The 21949-nt window shown below is 38.7% G+C and overlaps 1 protein-coding gene across 2 annotated transcripts in view; it reads right to left on the reverse strand.

The window, feature by feature from the left end:
* The window catches only part of NEBL (nebulette), a 246861-nt gene that overhangs the window by 133856 nt on the left and 91056 nt on the right, over positions 1-21949 (reverse strand). For both annotated transcript variants that reach the window (XM_084218089.1, XM_084218088.1), the window contains exon 4: positions 2708-2815. In XM_084218089.1, coding sequence (XP_084074215.1) covers positions 2708-2815 — 108 coding nt within the window. The remainder of the gene's footprint in view (positions 1-2707; positions 2816-21949) is intronic.

Raw genomic sequence — 21949 nt, forward strand, 5'->3', positions numbered from 1 at the left:
CAAAATTCAACTCCCTTTATCTACCCACAGTCCTTCCACTCCCCCTATGATTTGTTTTCCTCACATGGTTTATATTCATAGCACAAGAGATTCTTTAAAAAGTCAGACTACTGCGCTAACATCCATATGCTGCCAAACTTCATATCAAGACAAAAAAGATAATATTTTTTAAATATTTATGCTACTTAACATTTATTATTATAAAATTTATTTTGTTATTTATTTTCATCAAGGATATCTACACAATTAACTGTTCTCACTTACCCCTTCAACGAAGTAGTTACAATTTTGGTTCAAATAGGCTCTTTGAGGAGTTTCTAGTACTTCAAGGTGAAATCAAAACTAAACTGAAAATTAAATAGATATATTAGTATTCTTCCATTTTTCTGCATATGAAAATTAAAATTATTTTAGAATAATTAAAGTGCTTACCTTTCAGTGTCTTGAAATCTTAATTAGATCCTTAGTCCATGATGTATACTGCTTATCTGACAAATACAGAAACTACTCTGTGTGGAAGGCATTTCTATAATACAGGAGCTTTCTAATTAAGTTGAAGTTGTGGCCTATGCAGAATTATCTTTCAAGACTATAATGTTATAAATTAATTATTTCAGTGTAAACAGAAATTAAATGTAACTTCTTTTATCATGCACATTTTAAAATTCCATTTTACTCTTCAAGACTAATTATTTCTAGTAGGGTCCCTGACTTGGAATCTCTGTCAGCTACATACACAAGAGTAAACAACTCTCTACTGGATAGATCAAATCTATATTGTTAAGAATAGCGTGTTTAGAAATGAAGAGAAAGTAGTCAGACAGGCAATGACCAAGGGTAAGAACCTGAAATAAAACCACTTTTCCCATTTTAAAAGTTATTTCTGGATCTGAAAAGGCAGGTAAGTATCTTTGGTTCAGGAACCAGATAGTATCATAAATCGTGGAACAAGATATTCCATTAGAACAGAAACTCCCTTGATCCACTCAAAAGCAGAGATGGGAAGAAAAGCTCTTTCCCATGTCACAAAACTACTTGTTTTTATTAGCTCCTTTTCCCACAACAGAAAAAGCAATGTGCTTTGAACAAGAGAGAGATAAGAGCATGCAAGTGAGCTGCGTCCTACTATTCTGTAGTCTGATGTTGATGGTACTGGGCTTGGGAGGTCTGAATAAATTTCTTGGCAGGCCAACATCCCAAACTGAGCACCAGAGGCCGGCTGCAGGGCACTTCTCTCAGCCTCTCCTTAGAGAGCAGACCCGTGCGAGGGATTAAGTATTCACCAGAACCTCACTCGTTTCATCTCCTTGATGCCTTCCAGAGCTACCCCACAGAAAGGAATCAGTCTTGCTTGAGGAAGTTATGTAGGTCGTGAGAGGACCTAATTTAACTTCCTGGACTGAATAAAAAATGCAGCTGATTAAAACCAGGGAGTCGCTGAAGTTTGCCAGATCCCAAATGGAAGTCTTAATGGCCATGCTTTTCGCCACTCCAAAGAATACATTTTTCTCTCTTACAAGCCAGTAATTTCAGTTAGCCCCAGTATGAACATGAGATGAGCTTTTGTTCTCATCTTGTGTACCCACAGGAGCAGTTGCACGGCTCTTAAATTAACTGTTGTCTCCACTGGCCAAGGCTCCAGGAAATGAGCCCGAATTTTTCATCTCAAAGACTGGCTCTGCACATCAAAATCTAAAATAGTGAATGCTTTGGCAAGAATGGTAAACCTCCACTGCTGTGAAAAATAAGTATTTTTCAATTACTTTTTTCTTCAATAATATCCCAACCTGAAAAAAAGTTTTTTTCTTTCAAGTAAATAAATCCCATTAATTCTTTCTGATCATACTTACACTGAGTGTCTCTGATGCCTTGCTACTGATGCCATTCTACTAATACGGAGAATTATTCAAAAGTATTTTCACAAAATAATCTATAGGAACAAGTTCATGCAGCAGAAGAATGATCAGAAGGGAAGCCAAGTCAAGTGAATAGTATCGATTCTGCATCTTCTCTAGTTTATACTAGTTCTTACTATTTCATACATATCAGAACTTGCACTATGTATCACTCAATATTCCATCATGAAATAAGTTAAACACGCTACAAGAGAATGAAGTGCAAATAAATAACTTTCTTAGCAAAAATATATCAGGAAAGGTCCCGTTTTTAAAAAATCCACTCCTGTAAGTTAATGAAATAGGTTGTTTTACTATTTGCCATTTCTTTGTCATCTTGCAGAGCATTGTCTTCCACATCTTTTAAAACTCAGCATCAAAATTTTATCTGCTTCTAGAAAATTCCCCCGTTTGTTTTGCTAATTTTGACAGCCCCTGCTAAAAAAGAGACAAAACTTTTAAACTTACATAATCTATACACTTTATATAAATAAAAAGTAAATTTAAAAGTTCCAAAAGTATCCTTACTTGATGACAAATCTATTTAAAGAGCAAAAAGCGTCAAATCACTTTAATAAAGAAAATATTTTGAGCATACTAGCTGAAAGTTGGAGAGGTGAACACACATTGCCAATGTGCTGTACAAGTCCGTGGTATACAGTTACACACATTTCCAAATCTGACATACACAAATCAATCACCAAAATCAGACTGCTCACTCACACAGACTTCATCGAAAACACCAACAAACACACCTTTTCTTAGACACACTATTTCTCCATCTACAATCACTTTAGGTTGCAGTCACGTACATTACTGATTTGTTCCTGAGTCCTTTTCAGTCTTTGTAACTCGGGCGTATCGGTCACAATACTGAACCCTCTTCCTTTGCTTTCTTCAAAGTCTCTTTTGTATTTTACCTACAGAATAGAAAATACAGAAGAACAGGGTTGTTTTCATTTTCCACAATGTGCCCCTAGCAATTTAGCATTTATTTTTAGTGTAAATAAAGCACTTGTGAAAGGCTTTCAGCCTTTAAAGGAGAAGCCTGCCTTTATCCACTAACAGAGATAGACAGCAACTGGGCAAAATTTCCCAGTGCCCAAGCTAATGCCTCCTCCAGGGGTACCACGGGCTCACCTCTATGAATACTGCAACTGTGGAAACCATATTCTCTATGGTAATTTCATTCTCAAACCAGTTACCACAACTACACCACTTACTCTTACACAAAGAAAAATACCTATAACTAAATTTGGAGGTCTTCTAATTCTTCTAAACTTCATATTTCATCTTCTATTCATGATTATTCTAACAGTCTCTTTCCCAGCTGAAACATAAATTACACATTAAAAAAATACTGCATGAAAAGAGTATTTAGAATATCATGAAGTCAAACCTTTATAAGTTATGGAATGGCTGCCTGTACAAGCTTAATTTGTCCCTCTTGCACATATGCATTTGGATATTGTCTTTAATCAGGTATTCATATATTATCCTTTGACAAGGCCCCCTGCTTTACTGTGTACACAGCAGAGATGGTTCCATAAGTGCTTCTTTTGCACCAGACTACTCAAATCCTACCATCAAGTAAGAATATTTGTTTCCTCAGAAGCTTTCATATAGCTTTCATCACAGCCATTAATCAACCTTCATAATGCACCCTGGAAAGTGGGAATGGCAATATCCACACTGCAAACTGAGGTAAAATAAGCTTAATTTCCAAAAACATACAGGGGTGTCAGGGTGTTCACTCTCCGATTCCTAATAGTTGAATATGTTTAAATTATAGGCTTGGGTTACCTCTACAGAATACCCAGTACTTGTGCAAATCAGTCTTGGGGTACCCAATTTCAACATAAAGAAACAAGATGAATTTTTCAAAATCTTAAGCCACTGTTGAGCAACAGACAAAACTCTGCATCACTGACAGAGTCAGGACCCACATCTGCACGGGTGGATTCAGCTCCCTTACCCATTACAACTTCCTTTTACTTCCTATACCCCCTGCTTTGCTCATTACACACATCCAGATTTTGCAACACCAGTAGCACAGACGAAGCAGGATTCTCCTTCCCACAGCTGATAACCAGAAAGCACTCAGCACATGCACCAAATTCAAGGTTAGGCTTATTTCGCAAGCAAGCACTTAATGTTACGACGGCGATGCACAGGAAGAAATACCTCTAAATCACAAAAGTTTGACAAGGCTATAGAATATAGCTTGTCCTTCCCATCCTAAACCTCAATCAGTATGTTAATGACTTTTGCTTTTTCTTTAATATAGCTCACATATAAACCCATTAAACAAATCCTCGAGACACGGCAGCAAATTACCACAACCACAAGTTTTTCCTGTGTTCCAGATGTAGAGCTGGCTGTAGATTTCACACAAGTATAATATTTTCATGCCACCCTGAGACAAAGGAAACAGACCCTTCCACTCAGACTTTTGAGCAAACCATGGGCTGATTGGCCCATGCCTTTCTGTTCATCTCCCCCGGGTTCAACCCCTCTGCAACTTTCCTTCTGTTTGACCACAATATTCCAGGTCTCACTTTGATTTTCTAAACTAGCCTGGTCCATCTCTTCACAGCTTCTTGTTAAATCCCTATACCCAAGGCACTCCAATATTCATTGCCAATTACCTCCCTCCCACCAAATAGCTCTCCATCTTCACACTGACCCTCAGGCCTCTTTAAACATACTGGGTGGACATGCTATTCCAGGACTGTCTGGTGCCAGGAAAGAGGTCTTAGGAGTATCTCTGAACTTTCTATATTTGGACAGACCTCCATGGCCAAGGACACATAACTGTCATAAAAGACTCTTCCATCTCAGCAAGCTTCATCTCCTTAGCTCTAAATGCTAAGACAACTGAGCTGTTCAACCACTCAGTTGAACAAACTGCTCAAAACAAACAAGCAACCTGTCAATAATTCCAAGTAAGGGAATGGTCTCAGCCTTGGAAACTGCTGAAAATTTTGGACAAAAATTTCAAATTTGGCCTGAAGCAGGCAGCGGCTATGAAAATGTTCAGCCTTACTGCTTGAAGTTTACCAGAGTTATGAGCCAGTGAACACATCTCAAAAATGGGTTCAGCACTGCCAAAAAGAGAGATTACCTATTGTTAGAAAGAGCATTTCCTGTTATTAGTTCCAAATGTACTAGCCATTAACTTCAAATGACCTTTATTCATCTTACAAAGGAAAAGAAGAAGAGAGGGAGGAAACTAGACAGTTTTAACTTAATATTATTTTAATCCCTCAGTTAGATAAAAAGGGCTCCTACTGTCTATTAATAAATCACTTCCTAGGAATAAGGTTAACTACAGTTCCCAGAGCAACTACTTTGAAACCATTAAAAAAGTAAATTATTTAAAATATTAGCAGAGTTAATATATGCATTATTGGATTTTGCTACCTAACTTCAAAAATATAAGTTCGAGTTATAAAAATCACAAAGTAACGTTTCAAGAAGAACAAAGCTCCATGAAATGGGGTCCACTAAAACGCCTAGTTACTGTAAGTTCAAAAGAAAAAATACCCTTGTTTCTAGAAAATGTTAAATAATAAAGATGACATCACTCATTTAGAACTGAGAAGATTCTGTGTAGGAGCTGCAAACATCACTACAACAAATTATTTAACTGTACATCAAGGCTGTCTGGGATGAAGTTAACTTTCTTTCTAATGCCATTATAGTGCTGTGCTTTGTATCTGTACCCAGAACAGTGCTGGTAACATACCAGTGTCTTGATTATTGCTGAGCAGTGCTTGCACAGCATCATCCCCAACATCACCTCTGTAGGATGGGGTGCAGGAGAGGTTGGGAGGTGACACAGCCAGGACGGCGGACCCAAACTGACCAGTGGGATACTCCATATTTTAAAACATCATGCACAACAAAAGGAAGAGGGGAGAGGAGACATGAGTGATTAAGGCAACCACTATGTGTACCACCTCCAGGAACTGGCTGGGCATTGCCTGCTGTTGGCAAGCGGAGAATAAATCTTCATTTTTCTTTGTTTCTGAGTGCAGTCCTTGCATTTTTCCTTGACACATAAGGGTTTGGGGTTTTTTGTATTTTCTCCCTGTCCCGCTGAGGAGGGGGAGTGAGAGAGTGGCTTGGTGGGCACCTGGCAGCCAGCCAAGGTCAACCCATCACAAACTGAAACCCTCAAAATTTAGTTTTTAAATGGAAATGTTTAATCCCTAATGACTGAATCACAAATGCAGTCATTTCCTACAAAGATGATTTTTAGTTACTCCTCAGCAAAATCCCAGCCAGGGGCTCATAATGTTTTTCACTGGCTCCAAAATGCAGTCTTGTAGATGCAGAGCACCCTCAGTGGTGCCTGCCCTGAAAAATTGATCTTCTGAGAAGCAATGTGTGGCATAAACATTAGAAATTAAACTGTAATAAATCACCATAAATGAAAAAGTTTTAAGTGAAAATACTTCATGAGAAGTAATTCCGCACAGACCCACAGTGAAAGGACTAAGTGATCCAACAGATCTTTCACAAATCAAATTTCTCAGATTTGTGACATTAGCAAGAGATCTTTGAGACGCCCAAAGACAGGAATGTGCAAATCTATTCATGAGGTCAATATGAAGTGGGACATGAAGCATGACCAGAGGGTCCATCTTACTGTGAAGGACAGAGGGTCCAGCTTACTCTCTACATAAAATATTAGGCTGGAGAAAAAGCTGCACATGTTTTTTTGCTGGTACACTTGGCACTTGGCAGCAAAGCCACCTATTAGGGTAGGTTTTGCCTGGGAAAAATACTCTGAAAATATAAATGGAGCATAAAAGATTGATTGTACTCTTGGGGCATTTGGCACCTACCCGTAGTCCAGCCTCATTTGCAATACCAAAAGCACATATCAGTTGAACAAACAACACAGGAGTCCAAGAACACCAAAGAAAAAAATATCAGAGAAAGAATTTAACATGGTGGATTATCATGCTTTTCTCATCACTGGAGAGCTGTGAATAATGCTGACCTCAGAAACACTACTAATTCATCTACATCTCAAAAAGATACTCAGCCACTACAGAGCACATATTAATTCCCCAAAAGCCATAGCAATATTAAAGCTAGTTTCCTGTACAGTCCATCTTCACTTTCCTGTACAGACCAGGTCATTGTGAAATTCAGTCTCCTTCCTTATCTGATACCCTGCATAGCCCACAGATTGTAGCATCATCATGTCTCACGTCCAGTAAGGAAGGAATAAGCAGGTAGAATGAGAGGATGGGACCCCTCACACCCACATTTGCCCTGAGAGGAATGTTCATAGACCTACAGTCTTTACTACACCCTGAATATTTATGAATTTGTTTCAGTATGCTGTGTTTGAGGCTTGCCCAGAGCCATCTGCTCCTCCTGTGCCCAGCACACACAACTACTTCCCAAAGGTCACCATCTGCTAATACATTGGTTTTTACAGACTGGCAAGAAATCCTCTCCCACAGTACAGGTCCTAGAGGCACATTTTGGCAAAGATGCCTTTGTTTGGCTCTGCTTCTTCCATAGACCACATAGACTGTTGGTTTTGCCTCAATTTATCTTACTTCTTACAAAATTAATGGCAAGACAGAGACAAAATTTACTCTGTAAATTAGGTTTTTTATGAACATGACTAAAACAAATGCTTACAGATTAATCAAATGTAAAGAACAAGTCTAGACTAAATTCAGTAAGACTTCTTTTTGGTTGACTAATCCTTTTCAGGGAGGATCCCAGACACTGTCCTGTCTGACAAAGCCAGGTTTCAGTCTTCATGGTGTAGTTTGTCTTCTAACACTGCCCACAGCTCTACATCTCAATAAACTTCTGCTTATATTAGAGGTACATTTAAGTCCCATCTCATACCCAACCATGGTACCCAATGAGCTGAAACATTGCTTCTCCTAATGGCAGTAAAACACGATCTTCCCACTGTCAATCAATTAGAACTATTATCCACAGTAAATCTAAACAGGAATACAGGAATTGAGAAAGGCATATAAGGCAGACTAAACTCTCCTGAAAATTTTTATATTAACTGGAAGCTGTAGGCTGGGCATTCCTTAGGGAAATCAAGGAGCCATGGACTCCTAAAAGGCCACTGATGAACAAGTTCTGCTGTAACTGGGGACTGCAGGATTACAGATGTCATCACTTTTTTCAGATAAAGCAAAATAAAAATTCCCCAAGGCTGAAGCTTGCAGTTTTTTCAAATGGTCCTTAGAATGATCAGTCGCATTTAGATTTTTTTCCCCATTTTATTGTGAAGAAAAAAGCCATTTTCACAATTCATAGCTGAAGTATTCATCATAATAGTTGAAACAGAGGGAAGGAAGTTTCTCATTCAAAGGTAGTGTAAAACTCAAAGCACCAATACTCCAATACAACAGAAAACCTTTGCAGTTCCATGGAGTAAAAATTTAAAGTGCCATAGCTATCATTAAATATTTTGTCTTTCTACGTACCTCATTCAAACATTGGGCAAGTCTGTCTGTGCCACCCTGTGAAGTACAGCCTCAGCAAGTCTCCAACCATCTGCAAATCTTTGCACTGTAATTTCCTGAAGGTCTCAGCAGTTTTAGCAGGGAGCTACTGCTAAATAACAAAAATCTTGGATTCCACGTCAGAACAGTTAAAATGTTGGATAGGGGCAAATAAAAATATATAAATAGTAGCTCTGGAGAGAATGTCTCTACAATGTGGTCTCTTGATGCTGAGGGTGATGCAAGTGGCTCCGAGAAAACGCACGGGCAAAAGCATTCCATACCCCAGGATGTGCAGTGACAGGAAATTGGAGGCAGTGAGAGATCAAAAATTTCAGAATGAGAAAAAGATGGGAGTCCTCCATTTGGATGTATGACAACAACATGTGAACAGTAGCTGGGATCCAAGTAAAATTATGACAGAAGAGAGTGCAATCTGATACTGTTTCAACAGGCTTACATCCAAACAAGTCAACTGGGCTCCACTCCATCAAAAATCACTTCCAGTGAAACTGCATAGGCGCTTCTGCCCAAAAAATTATTGTTATGCTACTAAGTATGCTCTAAAGTACCATGCACCTCGTTTTGCTGATGGGAAACTGAAAGTCGATGAGATTCTACTCTGTTCTATTAAAAAGTAACATTAATGTTTCCCAAAGGCTGCAGGCTGCACACGCAGAGAAGATGACACAAAGAACTGGCGGTCTCTAAACAAGCTGATTTTCCTCCATGTCCACCCAGTAATTATCATCCGTTTAACTTGTGTAACAAACTTTACATCCACATTTTAGAAGCAGTAAACAAACTCTGCGCAGAACTGCAGCTGAGGAGATACCAGGCTGCAACCTTCATGACAGAGATGCAGCGTCAGATCTGTGCACTCCCTATCACTTGGTATATGCTATGTTTGAACTACTTTATCTCCAAGGAACAGAAGTCTGAGGAGGTGAAGGATTTCTTACTGTACCACAACAGAAAGAGATCTGACTTTACCATATCTCATCTCCAGGCAGAAAATGAAAGACTGATATATATAATCCAAATATATCTTGATAAATTACCACAAATTTTAATAATACCGTCAAAAGCGAAACCACTGATAGTAAACTCCTCCAAACAGAACGATAATTATCCAACATAGCAGGGGGGTGGGGAGGAAACATTTAAATGTTTCATGTATAGATTTGCTAAACCCTGAAATATTGCTTTTATCTCCAGGGTCTGAACTAAACATATAGCCCCTGTCTGGCTGTTTTCATCATTGGGAAAGAGAATGGCCAGGCAACTACCAGGACAACTATAAAGTCATGAGCTGTGTTCTCTAAAGGAAGTATGTAGTAAATCACGAGCAAGTGAGCTGCTATATGCCTACACTCCACAGCAGACAGAAAATACATAGCTGCTGGTTGGCTAAGGCACCAAGACTGAGCTAGCAAGTCCTGCTGAGAGGCAGGATGTGTTAGCACGGGCTCAGCGCCATGCAAACCACGGTCATGCAGCCTATAGCTGGCTCACAATACCAGCAGAGCTCAGAGGCATCTGGCCACCAGGTACAGAAAGATATTAACACATAAATGCACATCCACACAAAAGACAGGCAGCTATTCTGGGGGGGATTAAAAAAATAAGAAGCAGCAAATGCTCCCTTCCCTAAAAAGCCCTGCCAAATAAAATCTCACAAAACCTACTTAATAAATATTCCAAATAACATAATGGTCATTTTCATCAAAGGAGTATGGAATATTCACACAAAGTATCAAATCAAAAACTGAACTAAAAAATACGGCATGGCATGTAAAGAAGATTAACCACAGAAGGGATGTCAACAAGACTGACCTCAGAAAATTGTAATACAGACCAAGGGCACAAGTTGTAGTCATATGCTACAAAAGGTAACCAAAACAAACACTAATGGTCAACAGAAGCTAGCACACGACATGTGAAGAAAAAGAACCTGTAAAACTTGAACGAACAACTGCCAAAGAAATCAGGGGCTGTTCACTGCTGTAGCAGAAGAAAGAAGCTGAAATGAGTCCAACTGAGAGACATCAGAATGCAGCCCAGAACAAAGTGCAGAGGAAAAGGAACTGAAAAATCTAGATTTGAGCAATGAAGATGTGCAGGCACATAGGAGTCACAGGAAATAAGACACAGTGCAATTATACCCTCTGGCCTCTGGTAACAGCAAGCTTGGGGTGTCTCTGTCACTCAGACACCATGTAGCTGGCACCTTATACACCAGTCACATTTGTAAATATCCTCTTGTCTCATTCAGCTACAGCTCCTCTTGTTTATTTAGTAAAGAGATGTTAAGGACACACCATCTCTTGTTCCACAGAGTTAACAGATCATTAATAGATTATTTGACTTTGGGTGTTCTTAGGGAACCTTGTTACAACTGCTTGTTGTGCCACTTATGGCTTATTTCTTGAAAACTGATATATCAAGTGGGCGCCTGCAGTGCAACCCTAGTTACAAAATCCATGTACATTGCACATAACTTGTGGTCCCTTGGCCATATTAGTATGGATGTCTCATGCAGTCAGCTCTGCTGTCCCTGTACAACCAAGGCTATCCAAGAAACTACCTATCATTTCCTCTTAACTGTAAGCAAATTCTGAAATCCTTATATTTTGTCTGCCTTCCAAGTTATCTCTTTTCCACTCAGTAATGAAGATAAAGCCAAAGCTATTGAAGGCACCATGAAGCAGAGGGCTTTAAAAGGAGCTTCCTTTTCAAAAGTTGGAGGGAAAAAGAAAAAAAAAAAAAAGACCATAAAATCAGCTTCCAGTTAACACATACTGCTTGCATCCAGACATTAGTCTTAGTTAAAAATCAAGGCAGAATTTGACTGTAAACCCCATTTTTTTCAAGAGTAAATTCTCTCTTCTTCATCTTAAAGCAAGAAGAAAAGGAAGGTGAGCACAAAATAATACACATAAGAAAGGTAATTACATGCCAGAAAATACATAGTGGGCAGTTCAGCCTTTTATGTTTAGATTTTCATTCATTTTCAACTCTGAATGCCACATATGTCTGAATGTCTTAATAAATTTCAGCTGCAGAAGGAACAGACACAGAAAATACTTTGTCCCAGCTAAAATTCCAAAACTACCATAAGACAAATGTTTGTACAGATGACGGAATCCCTAAAAATGTTCATCTTTGAAGAAGTCCATTAGCTGAATCTCTCTGAGGGAATAATTTCTTACACGATTCAGTATGTAGGTAACCACCTATAAATGCAAGTCTAATATTTACATCAGCAGCCTCTCAACATAAGTAGAGTGAAACTGTTTGGAAACCCATACAATTTCAAAATTATTGTCACATGAACTGAGATCAGAAGATGCCAAAGCTCCGCAGTAAAATCAGAGTTACAACCTGGTTCTTTCTTTTTCTAACAAATGACAATGCTCTAATCACCTGAATACACAATTTCCAATACCTCCAAATCGTTTGCCTCCACTCCTAGAAAATGCTTGCACTAATAAATCTCATGCAAACCTCATTTGCATAGATGATACTGGTGCACGATTCCAGAGTCCCTGGCTCGAGTTCATACTTCCCCATGCTCATCGGGAATTGGACCCCAGTCCTGCCAGAAGCCACTGGAACAGAGATCAGGTTATCCTCAGCTCCTAACACTAAAGGACCCAAGGGATACATATAAAAAAACTTTAGCCACCTACTCAAGGTGAAAACCCTCTAGAGAGAGCAAGGTAACTTGGGGCTAGTTTTGAGGCATTGACAGTAATGGGAAATTAGGCATTCCATTTGTCTGTTATCTAAGTAAAATGGGCAATAGAAAAACATCCAGTTCCCTCATTCCCCCCTCCCCCCCCCATCAAAATCATTTGCTGCTCAGACTCTCACTTTAACATCCTTAAACTGCGATCAAACAATTAAATCATCCTCCAAGCCTGGCCTTCAATTTTAGGATCTTCTTTGGGTGCCTCAGCTAAAGCTTTAGGTAGTAGGAAAATTCCAACTACATTCAGTTTATCCTTTAATACCATTATCCCAGGCAATTCTTCAGATGGTGATACCTGGCCAGAAACAATGGGCTTGTTGGACAAAAGGCAGATGTCACTAAACACAATCTCATCAACCAACTCACTGAAAAAGGGAGTGGACAGAAAAGACAATTTTAGAGAACTTGGCTCATCCTGAAGATACTTAATTTTTTTTTTAAACCCTATATTTAAACCATCTTAAAAATACCTTAAAACGTAAAAATACAAGTTAAAACTATCTAAAATACCTTTAGGTATCTTGAGATGATATCTAAAGATATCTTAAAGCTGATACATAAAGCCAAGTGAAATGAACTCTATCCAGAGCTCCAACACTCCCCATTATATTGTCTGTACTTTTCCTGTGATGCTGTATTCTCACGAGCCACTCCAAAATAAATTCATGATCAGTTTCCTAAATGTTCAGAACTCTAGAGTTGCACACAGATGTCAGTACTGAGTTTGGTGTGGGATCAGTTTTCAGACACAAACTATCAGCTGCATACAGCAGTGGTTTCTAAATTGGGAGCTGAATCACCAGATTTTTTCAAACTGTGCCTGTAGAGCAATATGTAAAACTCAACTAAAAGAGTGGTTATTTATGATGTGCAAAGGAACGAGAAGGGCAAGTTACCCTTTAAATACATCCATTATTCATTCCTACTGAATACACATGACTTCTGCTTCAAACAGCGAGGGATATGTTGTGAGAGATGCCCTTCTAATAAAAACAAGGCAGGAATGTTAGTACCAGAAGGTTCCCTGCAGGCTAAAAAGTGACAGTTGGCTGGGCTAGGATCAGAGCAAAAAGTGGGGTGTAGCAGCAGGGCCTGCTTATATTGGGGAAAAAAGTGTAAATAAAGAGTCCACAAATTCAAGGAATTACTCCAGAAATTTACTGGAAAGTGTTGGGGGGAAGGGGGGAAAAAAGAGAAACAATTGCTTCAGAAAAGGAAGACCAGGCATCCCAAAGGAGCATAGGGGCTGTACTTTCCATTTCTTAGCAGAGATGTTAGCTAGTAATAATGAGCAAGCAGTAGGGGAGGGAGGGAAGAGGAGAACACTTGCAAATCACCCCAGCTGTAAAAACTGCTCCCTTTGTTAAATGGCCCTTAGTGAGTGGAGAGAAGGTGAGAATTTAAAGAAGGGTCTTTGTTATTTAAATGCTATCCCGTGCTTCTTTTTCAAAACTTCCTTAGAAATGTGCAATGAAAGCAACTATTTTTCAGTTCCAAGACATAGGCTTGGGGTTGGGATTTTTTTTATTTACTGACCAGGGAAAACTAGGAAAGAGGTGATTCTTCTTATAAAAGAGACAAATTACAGTCCTATATCTGATATATCCTATCTTCTGATTGCTTTTAAAGTTTTGAAAACATTACACAGATGAGTTCTATCACTACTGTAAAGTCCTCTACTTGTGAAACAGAGACTGATTCTGTAAACTTTTTCATAACTTTCAATGCTGTTTATTTTTCTTTTTCACCTCCAGTAAGAAGGAACTTATCCCCTCCAGTACAACATAATATTTTTATTTTAGGGGAGAGAGACTAATGACAGACACTGTCTGACATTAGTGATAAAAACTCTATGTGACATTTGTATGCAAGGAAATAGACTAGCACATTACATCAAAAAAAAAAAAAACCTCCAAAAGATGCTAATTTTGTTGGATATTACATGGCTTGCATATTTTTTAGAGATTTCTTTATCTAGAAGGAAAAAGTGTCAGCCTACATTCAGCCAGCATGCTATATCCCCTTTTTAATATCTCTGGAAACATCATATCCTATAGGTAAGATGCAACAGGAATTTTGTTCTACCCTGTCCAATTCACCTGTGCAGGGAGGTATACTCTTACAGAAAGCAAATACAGCTCCTGACAGTAGTAATAGAGCCAGCCTGCACAAATCAAACAAGCTGAATAAAAGATGCATTTCAATTTAATGTTCATTAATTGCAGAGAATTTCATCCAATGCCTACAGTACCCTGATGTGCTGGCATAGTAAAAAAGGAACACAACTTATGGCAATTGCGCCATGTGCTTTCCAACACAATTATTTGAATTACAGAGATTAGAAAAAAGCTTCCCAGATTTCAAACAGTGATTGTCTTTTACCTTGAAAACATTTAGTTTTTTCTGCTGTAGGGAAAAGTAGCAGTAAGTTTGATCTTCAGGCCTCCTGTCAACTACAATTCACAGACTTTGAGAAATGGTAAATATTGCAAAATTAGTTCTAGTATAATACCAAAAAGAAGCTCAAAGAAAAAATACTGTCTCTTCACAATGGAAAAACCAGGAGAAGCTATGTCCTTGTCACTCCACCCCCCTGTAAAGCACTTTCAAATCATTATGTCCTGTTGCTTAAACAGACCATATAGGAGTAACTCTGGGCAGGCGCTTCAAGGACATAATTTCCACCACAATATTGGTTTGTACATTATTTTACTGTCACAAACTTAAACGCTCATTATAGTTCCTGCCTGATGGAAAGATATGAAGGAGTATTTTCCATTTTCCAAAGCATGAGAAATTTTGAAGGGAGGCCACTCCGATGTATTTTCCCTGAAACCACTACTGCTGAACTGGTCTGTGTGTGTTGTAATGGGACTGTGTCCAACCCATTGTAACCAGCAGGAACTTGGACTTCTCAAAACCCAGTTTCAGCTGCAGTTACTGTTTGGGTGGGTGTTCTCTGCACAACGGCTTGCAGCCATCTAGGGACACCATGTTAGCAGGGAAGTAGCCATTGGTGGAGCAACAGAGACAATCAAAACCTGCCAAAGGAAGGATGTCTGTCTTTTCTGACACCTGTAGAACATCCTGGAAACAGGCACATAATACAAAAGGAAAGTGAGCAAAGAAATAGAGAAATTATATACTCAGCACAAGACAGAGGGCGCTGAAAAGAAAGTTCAGTGCTGCCACAACTACTATGAGATAACAGCAAGAAAGGAATTATAAGAAATTAGTAGATGTAGGTACATTGTACACACAGCATTAGAGACATCTATTTGTTACATTGCTGAATACCAAACCTATTATTGCTTTCATTTCCTCATTGGTTTACAGCCTCCTCCTGATTCTTACTGATGGAGTATAAGTTCTTTTCAGGAAGATACAGCTTTTTTGCGTTGAATTTGTACAGCTCCTAGCAAAACACTCTAGGACTACAGCCATTAACTACTACAGTAATTTGGGTATTTCTGAGAGCTGACACTGTGGCAGCTGTTCTCTCTGCCAGAATTCAACCAAGGTGTTCAGATGGACACACCTATACTTACTGAGCCACAGCACCCAGGAGTTCATGTCAGTATTATCCAAGGTGTTTGGGGCCTACCGACCAGCAGGCTCCAGAAAATCAGCCACAAAGGCAGAGGAAAGAAGAACACGCAGAGGACAGGCAGCAGTTAAGTGAGGAGTTAGACCCCACTCCCTGACCCAGACCTGTGTCAATATGGTGCATTAAATGCGTGTCTCAGAGATGCATCAATACTGACACAGGCACTGCCTAGACCAGACTTTTGCAGAGTGTGAGAAGCCCACATTCCAGCAGCTCGTCTGCCACCACGCACACGGCGCCGCTCACATCGCCGGCATGTGGCACCGGCATGGGGAGCAGAGCATGGATGAGATTTCCTACCAGAGAAACAGTATTTTTGGTTAGATTAGCCTAACTTCTGCCACTCTGAGCAAACTGTGCACTGTGTGTGCACTACTGTATCCTCATGTCAGTCCCAGCTCACACTGTCATACCCCTGATAGCAGCATCAGTTCAGATTTGGCGCTCAGATCAACAAAATACCAGATGGCAATCAGACAGCTGCACATCCAAAATGCCGTGCTCTTCAAGGTGGGTCTTCCTTTGTCTGCTACACACTCATAAAAACCCAAGAGGTGGGGAGAGGCACTCCTGGCAGATTCACCCTGTTGGGTTCTGCTTGCAATGGGAACTCCTTGTCCCATCCTGGCAGCGCTGGTGGCTGCAGAGGTGATGGAGCAAGCAGTGAACAGGGGCTTCAGCCTCAGAGGCTCCTCAGTGGAGCAAGGTCTGCACACCCCATGTGAGAGCCAGCAGTGTAGAGCTCCAGTGGGAGACCCAAGGGGTACCACGGAAAGAGAGCATGAGATGGAATCACTGGTGAGAGAAGAACAGAAAGGAAGAGAATTCCAAGGATAAATTTAAGAGGATTTGGGATCTTCTTCTGGCTGCATGAAAGAATTCTTGGGACCCTCAAAAAATCCTGGATCTGTCTCAGTAATGTTTGAAAGAAAAATGGAGGGGGAAATATATTTGGCATTGCAAGAATACCAGGTGGCTTCACTGTTTGGCAACCATCTGGTCTCAGTTTTCTCTTTGTTAGTAGCACCAGCATCAAATGAGACAGAAATAGAAAATGTTAACTTTTAAAATATACACAATTAGACAAATAATAGTTACCATCAAGCAAAGGGAATCCAGCAAATGGAAAGCAGTGTGAAACACGTGGCAAACCATTAAAAAAAAAAAAGGCACAGCCACCCTGAATTAGAACTAAATTGCAGTTCATTTAATGCTTGTAATATTGCACAAGAATTACGATATTTTTGCTAATAGTTCCTCATCATCCTCCTCTCCAGTTCCTCCAAACACCATATAGTAGAAGAGCTGCAGAAGCACCCAGAAATGTTCAGATGACAAAGAAGACAACTCAGCACAGAAGAAAAAAAACTAGAGGAAGGAGGGAAACAGCAGCAGTGACAGAACAGTAGGTGACTACAAAGGAGCAATTCAAAGGCCCACATTTCTTGATTTGTCAATTAACATTAAAAGAAACTATAGCTGAATTTCACATGGAACTTTTTGTCAAAGATAGTGGTAAGTGCTCAAAGAATTTAAAGCTCCTCTGAAGTATCATTTCTTTAAGATAGTGGTTATTGACCAAAATGAAGATCAGCTATTTAAATTATGAAGCATATGCTAATTTTTCAGATGGAAGGAGAGGAAAAACTATCTTCAGGTTGATTTGTCTCCATGTAAAACCTCTTATTTGCTCACATGCAGTAGACAATTATATGACACTGCTTTTGCACATTACTAATATACTACATTGGCAGGAAGACTTTTGGCACAAAGTTTTTGCTTTGTTATTTTAGAACTGAAAAAAAAACACCAAGTAGAAACAGAAAAAACTATAGCAAACAAATCTAATTTGAAAATTAAAGAAGAAAGGCAGTTCAGTAACCAAAGACCTCCTGGCCTCTGCCACTTGACTTCATGGTCTTATTCCAGCTGTCAGAGAAAACAATAGATGAAAACACAGTGAGAAGATTGAATATTCTAAAAAAATGCAACAAGGTCCCATAAATGCCAACATGAACAATGTAATCATTCCCATCAAAGAATAGCATCCATTTATCATGGTATATGTGCAGAAACTTGCTATCACAATCATATTGTGCACTAAGATTAAACACAACTCTGCCACAAGAAAACTCTTACAAGCATCTTGATTTTTTAAGTATTTCTTTTCATTAACTTCTCCTAATTTTTAACAACACTGTATTGGGAAATTTACTTTGCCCATTTCCACCTGCCAGCCAAATTTCTGACAAATACTTTATCCCCTGAAATTTTAATTATGGGTAGATGCCAAATGAAGCTTTTGTCAGTTCAACCTAATAAGGAGAGTCCCGCTGAACACACAGCGGGCACAGAGTGAGAAAGAACGCCCAGTAAAGATCAGGAACCCTGGAAACACAGAGATGTGATCACTGGGCTGAATCCCCACAGCATCCATGGGGATTCCAGTTCAAACCTGGTACTGGGGACTCTGCACTGGCATCTTTTACCAAAAGCACTAAAGGGTTAATTAGAGCACCATAGCCTCAATATCCTTTATAATCTATTCAAATCATGACGAAAATAACTACACTGTGGAAACATGGGTTAACAGAGGATCAATGACCCTGTGTCTTCTAAGCTCCCCATCATTTTGCTAAGTGAGTAAAAAATTCAAAATTATAACACAGAAAATATGCAATTAAGTGAAGACATAGACAGCACAGAAAAAGAACTGAAAATTTCTTGAGAAAACATCATCATCTTTTCTATTACTCTTTAACAGTCAATATAAAAGATATTCCAGTTTTAAGGGAAAAGATTAGACACATATTTCTGTTGCCATAATCGCTACTAAATACTTCCAGCCTTTAAACTAAAGGCCCTATCTAAATTGTATTTTGGCAAGGATTTATACAGTGTCATCTTGATAACATGGAAATAATTGATACATATCAAAGGTGGATTATTTTATAAAAACTCCCTATTATGAACACGTAGAATTTCTTGCTTCTGTTCTCTTTGATGTGATAACTATTCAAAGACTATATGTACAAAAATTCTTTACAAACTGTTCTAAAACAAGAGGCATGTCATTCTTTCAAAACCATTCAAGCTTGACATAATTTTAAATGCTGAGAGTAGTACATAAAGAAATTAGGCTGAATTTCAGAAACAAAAATGTTTGCGTTATCACAAACATATTTGTTACCAAGACACAGAGTGTTACTACTGTGTTTTGGCTTAGGAAAGCCATCCTCAACTAGCTGAGTATTGCTTTTTTTAAATGTCAGTGAGTATTTATATCACAGTTCATCATACCCATCTACAACAATCTCTGTCTCTTTAAGAGTAAAATGTATGAATTTAGGGGTTTTTTTAGATTTATCTATAAATCAACATAAAGCTGGCAATTTTTACTAGGAAGGCAGGAAATCAGCTCAGCAAATATGGTAAACTGTTCATAATTTCTGTCATTAAGTGTAATATATAGTAGTGACTGTCCACATAAACTATTGCAGATGTCATAAACCAGGCTGAGCAACTAGCCTGGTAGTATAACAGTTTTCTGTAACATTTCCCACATTTAAATCTTACATGAAGACACAAACAGATTCAAGAAACTGTACCAGCTGGTGGAAGGAAAACACAAACAGATCATGTTCTGTTTTTATTTGAAAAGGGAAGGTGGGGATCAAGCATCTTGTACTTCAGAGTTCTCCAAGTCCTTGCCTACTAATTAAATTCAGACACTGACCAGTGACACATTTCAGTTTGACCTCAGCCACCTAATGCTCTGAAAAGAATGTACAGGCAAAAAGGTCAAACAAATTCCAACTTACTTTTAACTATAGCCTCAAATCCTCTGTGAACTCCACACCACATCTTGCTTCTTTAAAAGTCATAAAAAGCTTCAGCAGAGCCCAGAGAAACACCATCTTTCCCATGAATCTTTTTATGATTCCTTCAGTTCAACCAAAGCAATTCCGTGACTCCAGTAATTACATACACATCTTAGAACCAAGAAAGACTCAGTAAGCAAAACAGGACACCCTTCTTTCCCCTCAAAAAAAAAAGGCAAAAATTACCCAAGCACAGTATATATTATCAACTCCAAAGTGATATACAGCCCTTAAAGTTAGCACTGATTTTATTGAGAGTTCCATAACTAAATACACATAAATCTGGTTTTTAGGTCAACCCGTTTCTTTTACCATAGTGCGATGGAAGTGCCAGGTGCAATTCTAGCTGATTCAGCTGGAATTTCTGCCAGGAATTCAAGGGAGTATACACAGCTACAGATGCTCAACCACATTTTGAATGAATGCAGTGTATGCTTTTCACGTGCTTAAGCTGCTCTGCCAGCCAGTGCAATGGAGACGGTGCCACAATCCCAAACTCACGCTTCCTGCTTCAAAGCAAATACTGCCAGATGTGCTACCTCCATCCATACTGGGATGCACAGGAACTCTAGATGAGGCTGAGAAAGGCTTCTCAGACCCCTGCTGAGCCATCAGTCACATTATTAGCTGACCCTCAATGTGGAGAAAGCAGAAGGCAAGAGCAGAGTTTATTCCTGGATACCTTTCAGCAACACGTTCAGAAATAACATCTATTAGATTATTTTAAATTTGCTGAAAACAATATAGACACATGGTAAAAGTCATGCTTAATAATGATAACAATTCTTGTAATTCACTTATCCAATTCTATGTCCAAAATGTACACGCTAGAAATGCACACGCAACACTTGATCTGCCCTTATCAAGTGGCAGAAAGCTCTCCTCACAACATTAACTAATTACAACTCTAAATTATAATCACCACCCAAAACCTAACTGCAAAGAGTTCAGAACCTCATAATAAGCCAGAAACTCTATGACTATTTTTAATACACATTAAGCCACAGGCCCTTGAGAAAAACTGAGTGAATAACACAAGGTGGATTTAGCTCCATTGTAGCTATTTCTCCAGCCCCTATCACATTTGCATACAATTATCACACAATAATTAGCAACAGCACAAAATATCTTCTAAAAGAGTCTGGTTGCTGTAATCTTTCAAGGTCCATTTTCACAACGTCTAAAAGTTTAAAGTTTTTTCTTCTTAACCTCTTCTTGTGCTCCCTCACTTTTTTCTCCTTTTTCAACTCCCTTCCCCCCCTAACCCATCACCAGAGATGGAGCCTTTTTCTTTACGCTCATAATCAATCCTCCCAAGCTGGATTCCACTGCATCTTGACATAACAATCAATTACTTTCCACAACCAAGGGTTTCCAGAGGAAAAAAGAGTCCAACATAAAGCTTTCCTTATTTGTTTTACAAAAGCAAACATGAACCTTTGAACAAAATTTTAGGGATGAAATGGCTATGGGTTTGATAGATAACTATGTCATTTGAGTACATGCAAAATTCTTTTTAGAAGAGATCAGAGAAAAAGTTAAAAGCCTGAAAAGGGTGATAAGGGGGAAACATAAAATGAAAGGTAGATCATTAATAGAAGACCGTAGAAATAAAAGGAAACTAAGTGAAAGAAAAATGAACAAAGGGCAAGACAAAAAAAATAAATATAAAATAAATAACAGATACACTATGTTCAGAACCTTCTCAGTATCATCCTCATTTATGAGTACAGTTTCCCTTGTCTAATTCACAACCCAGGCTTTTATTCAGTGAGTCAACTCCCCCCAAGATTGTAGAAGAAAGAAAATGGGATAATAACAGGGGTAATATTGTGATAGCAAATGTTTAAAAGAAGAAAGGAAGATCCAAACCCCATGGATTCACCCATTCTTAGGAAAATTCAAGCATTAATATGAAGATTCCTGGCAAAATTACTATCTGTATACTGATACCAGCAAGCTAAATCTGAAATCCCCAATGAGTGTATTTTAATGCTGAACAAGAAGACAGTGTTCTCTTTTCTTCCTACTTGTCAGCAAAAAGCCATCAATATGTTACTTCATAACTGCAAAACGTTTTCTCATACACTTATTTTGTTATATGCTGAAACACAGGAGGTCAGTACTGCACTATCATAAGAGTATTCCAACATCAGCTGCCATAGAATTGAAGAAAAAGTTTTCTTATTTTCAAACATATGGTCTGATATATTTCCCAGGAGGGAAGAAGGCAACAGTTAAGCCTCTTCCTTGTTCTTTATTTCTATTTTGCGACTAAAACAATTTTTTTTAAAGCAGCTGCTGTAATCTGG

The sequence above is a fragment of the Fringilla coelebs genome, assembly GCF_963513975.1.
Source record: "Fringilla coelebs genome assembly, chromosome: 1".
Classification (NCBI taxonomy): domain Eukaryota; kingdom Metazoa; phylum Chordata; class Aves; order Passeriformes; family Fringillidae; genus Fringilla; species Fringilla coelebs.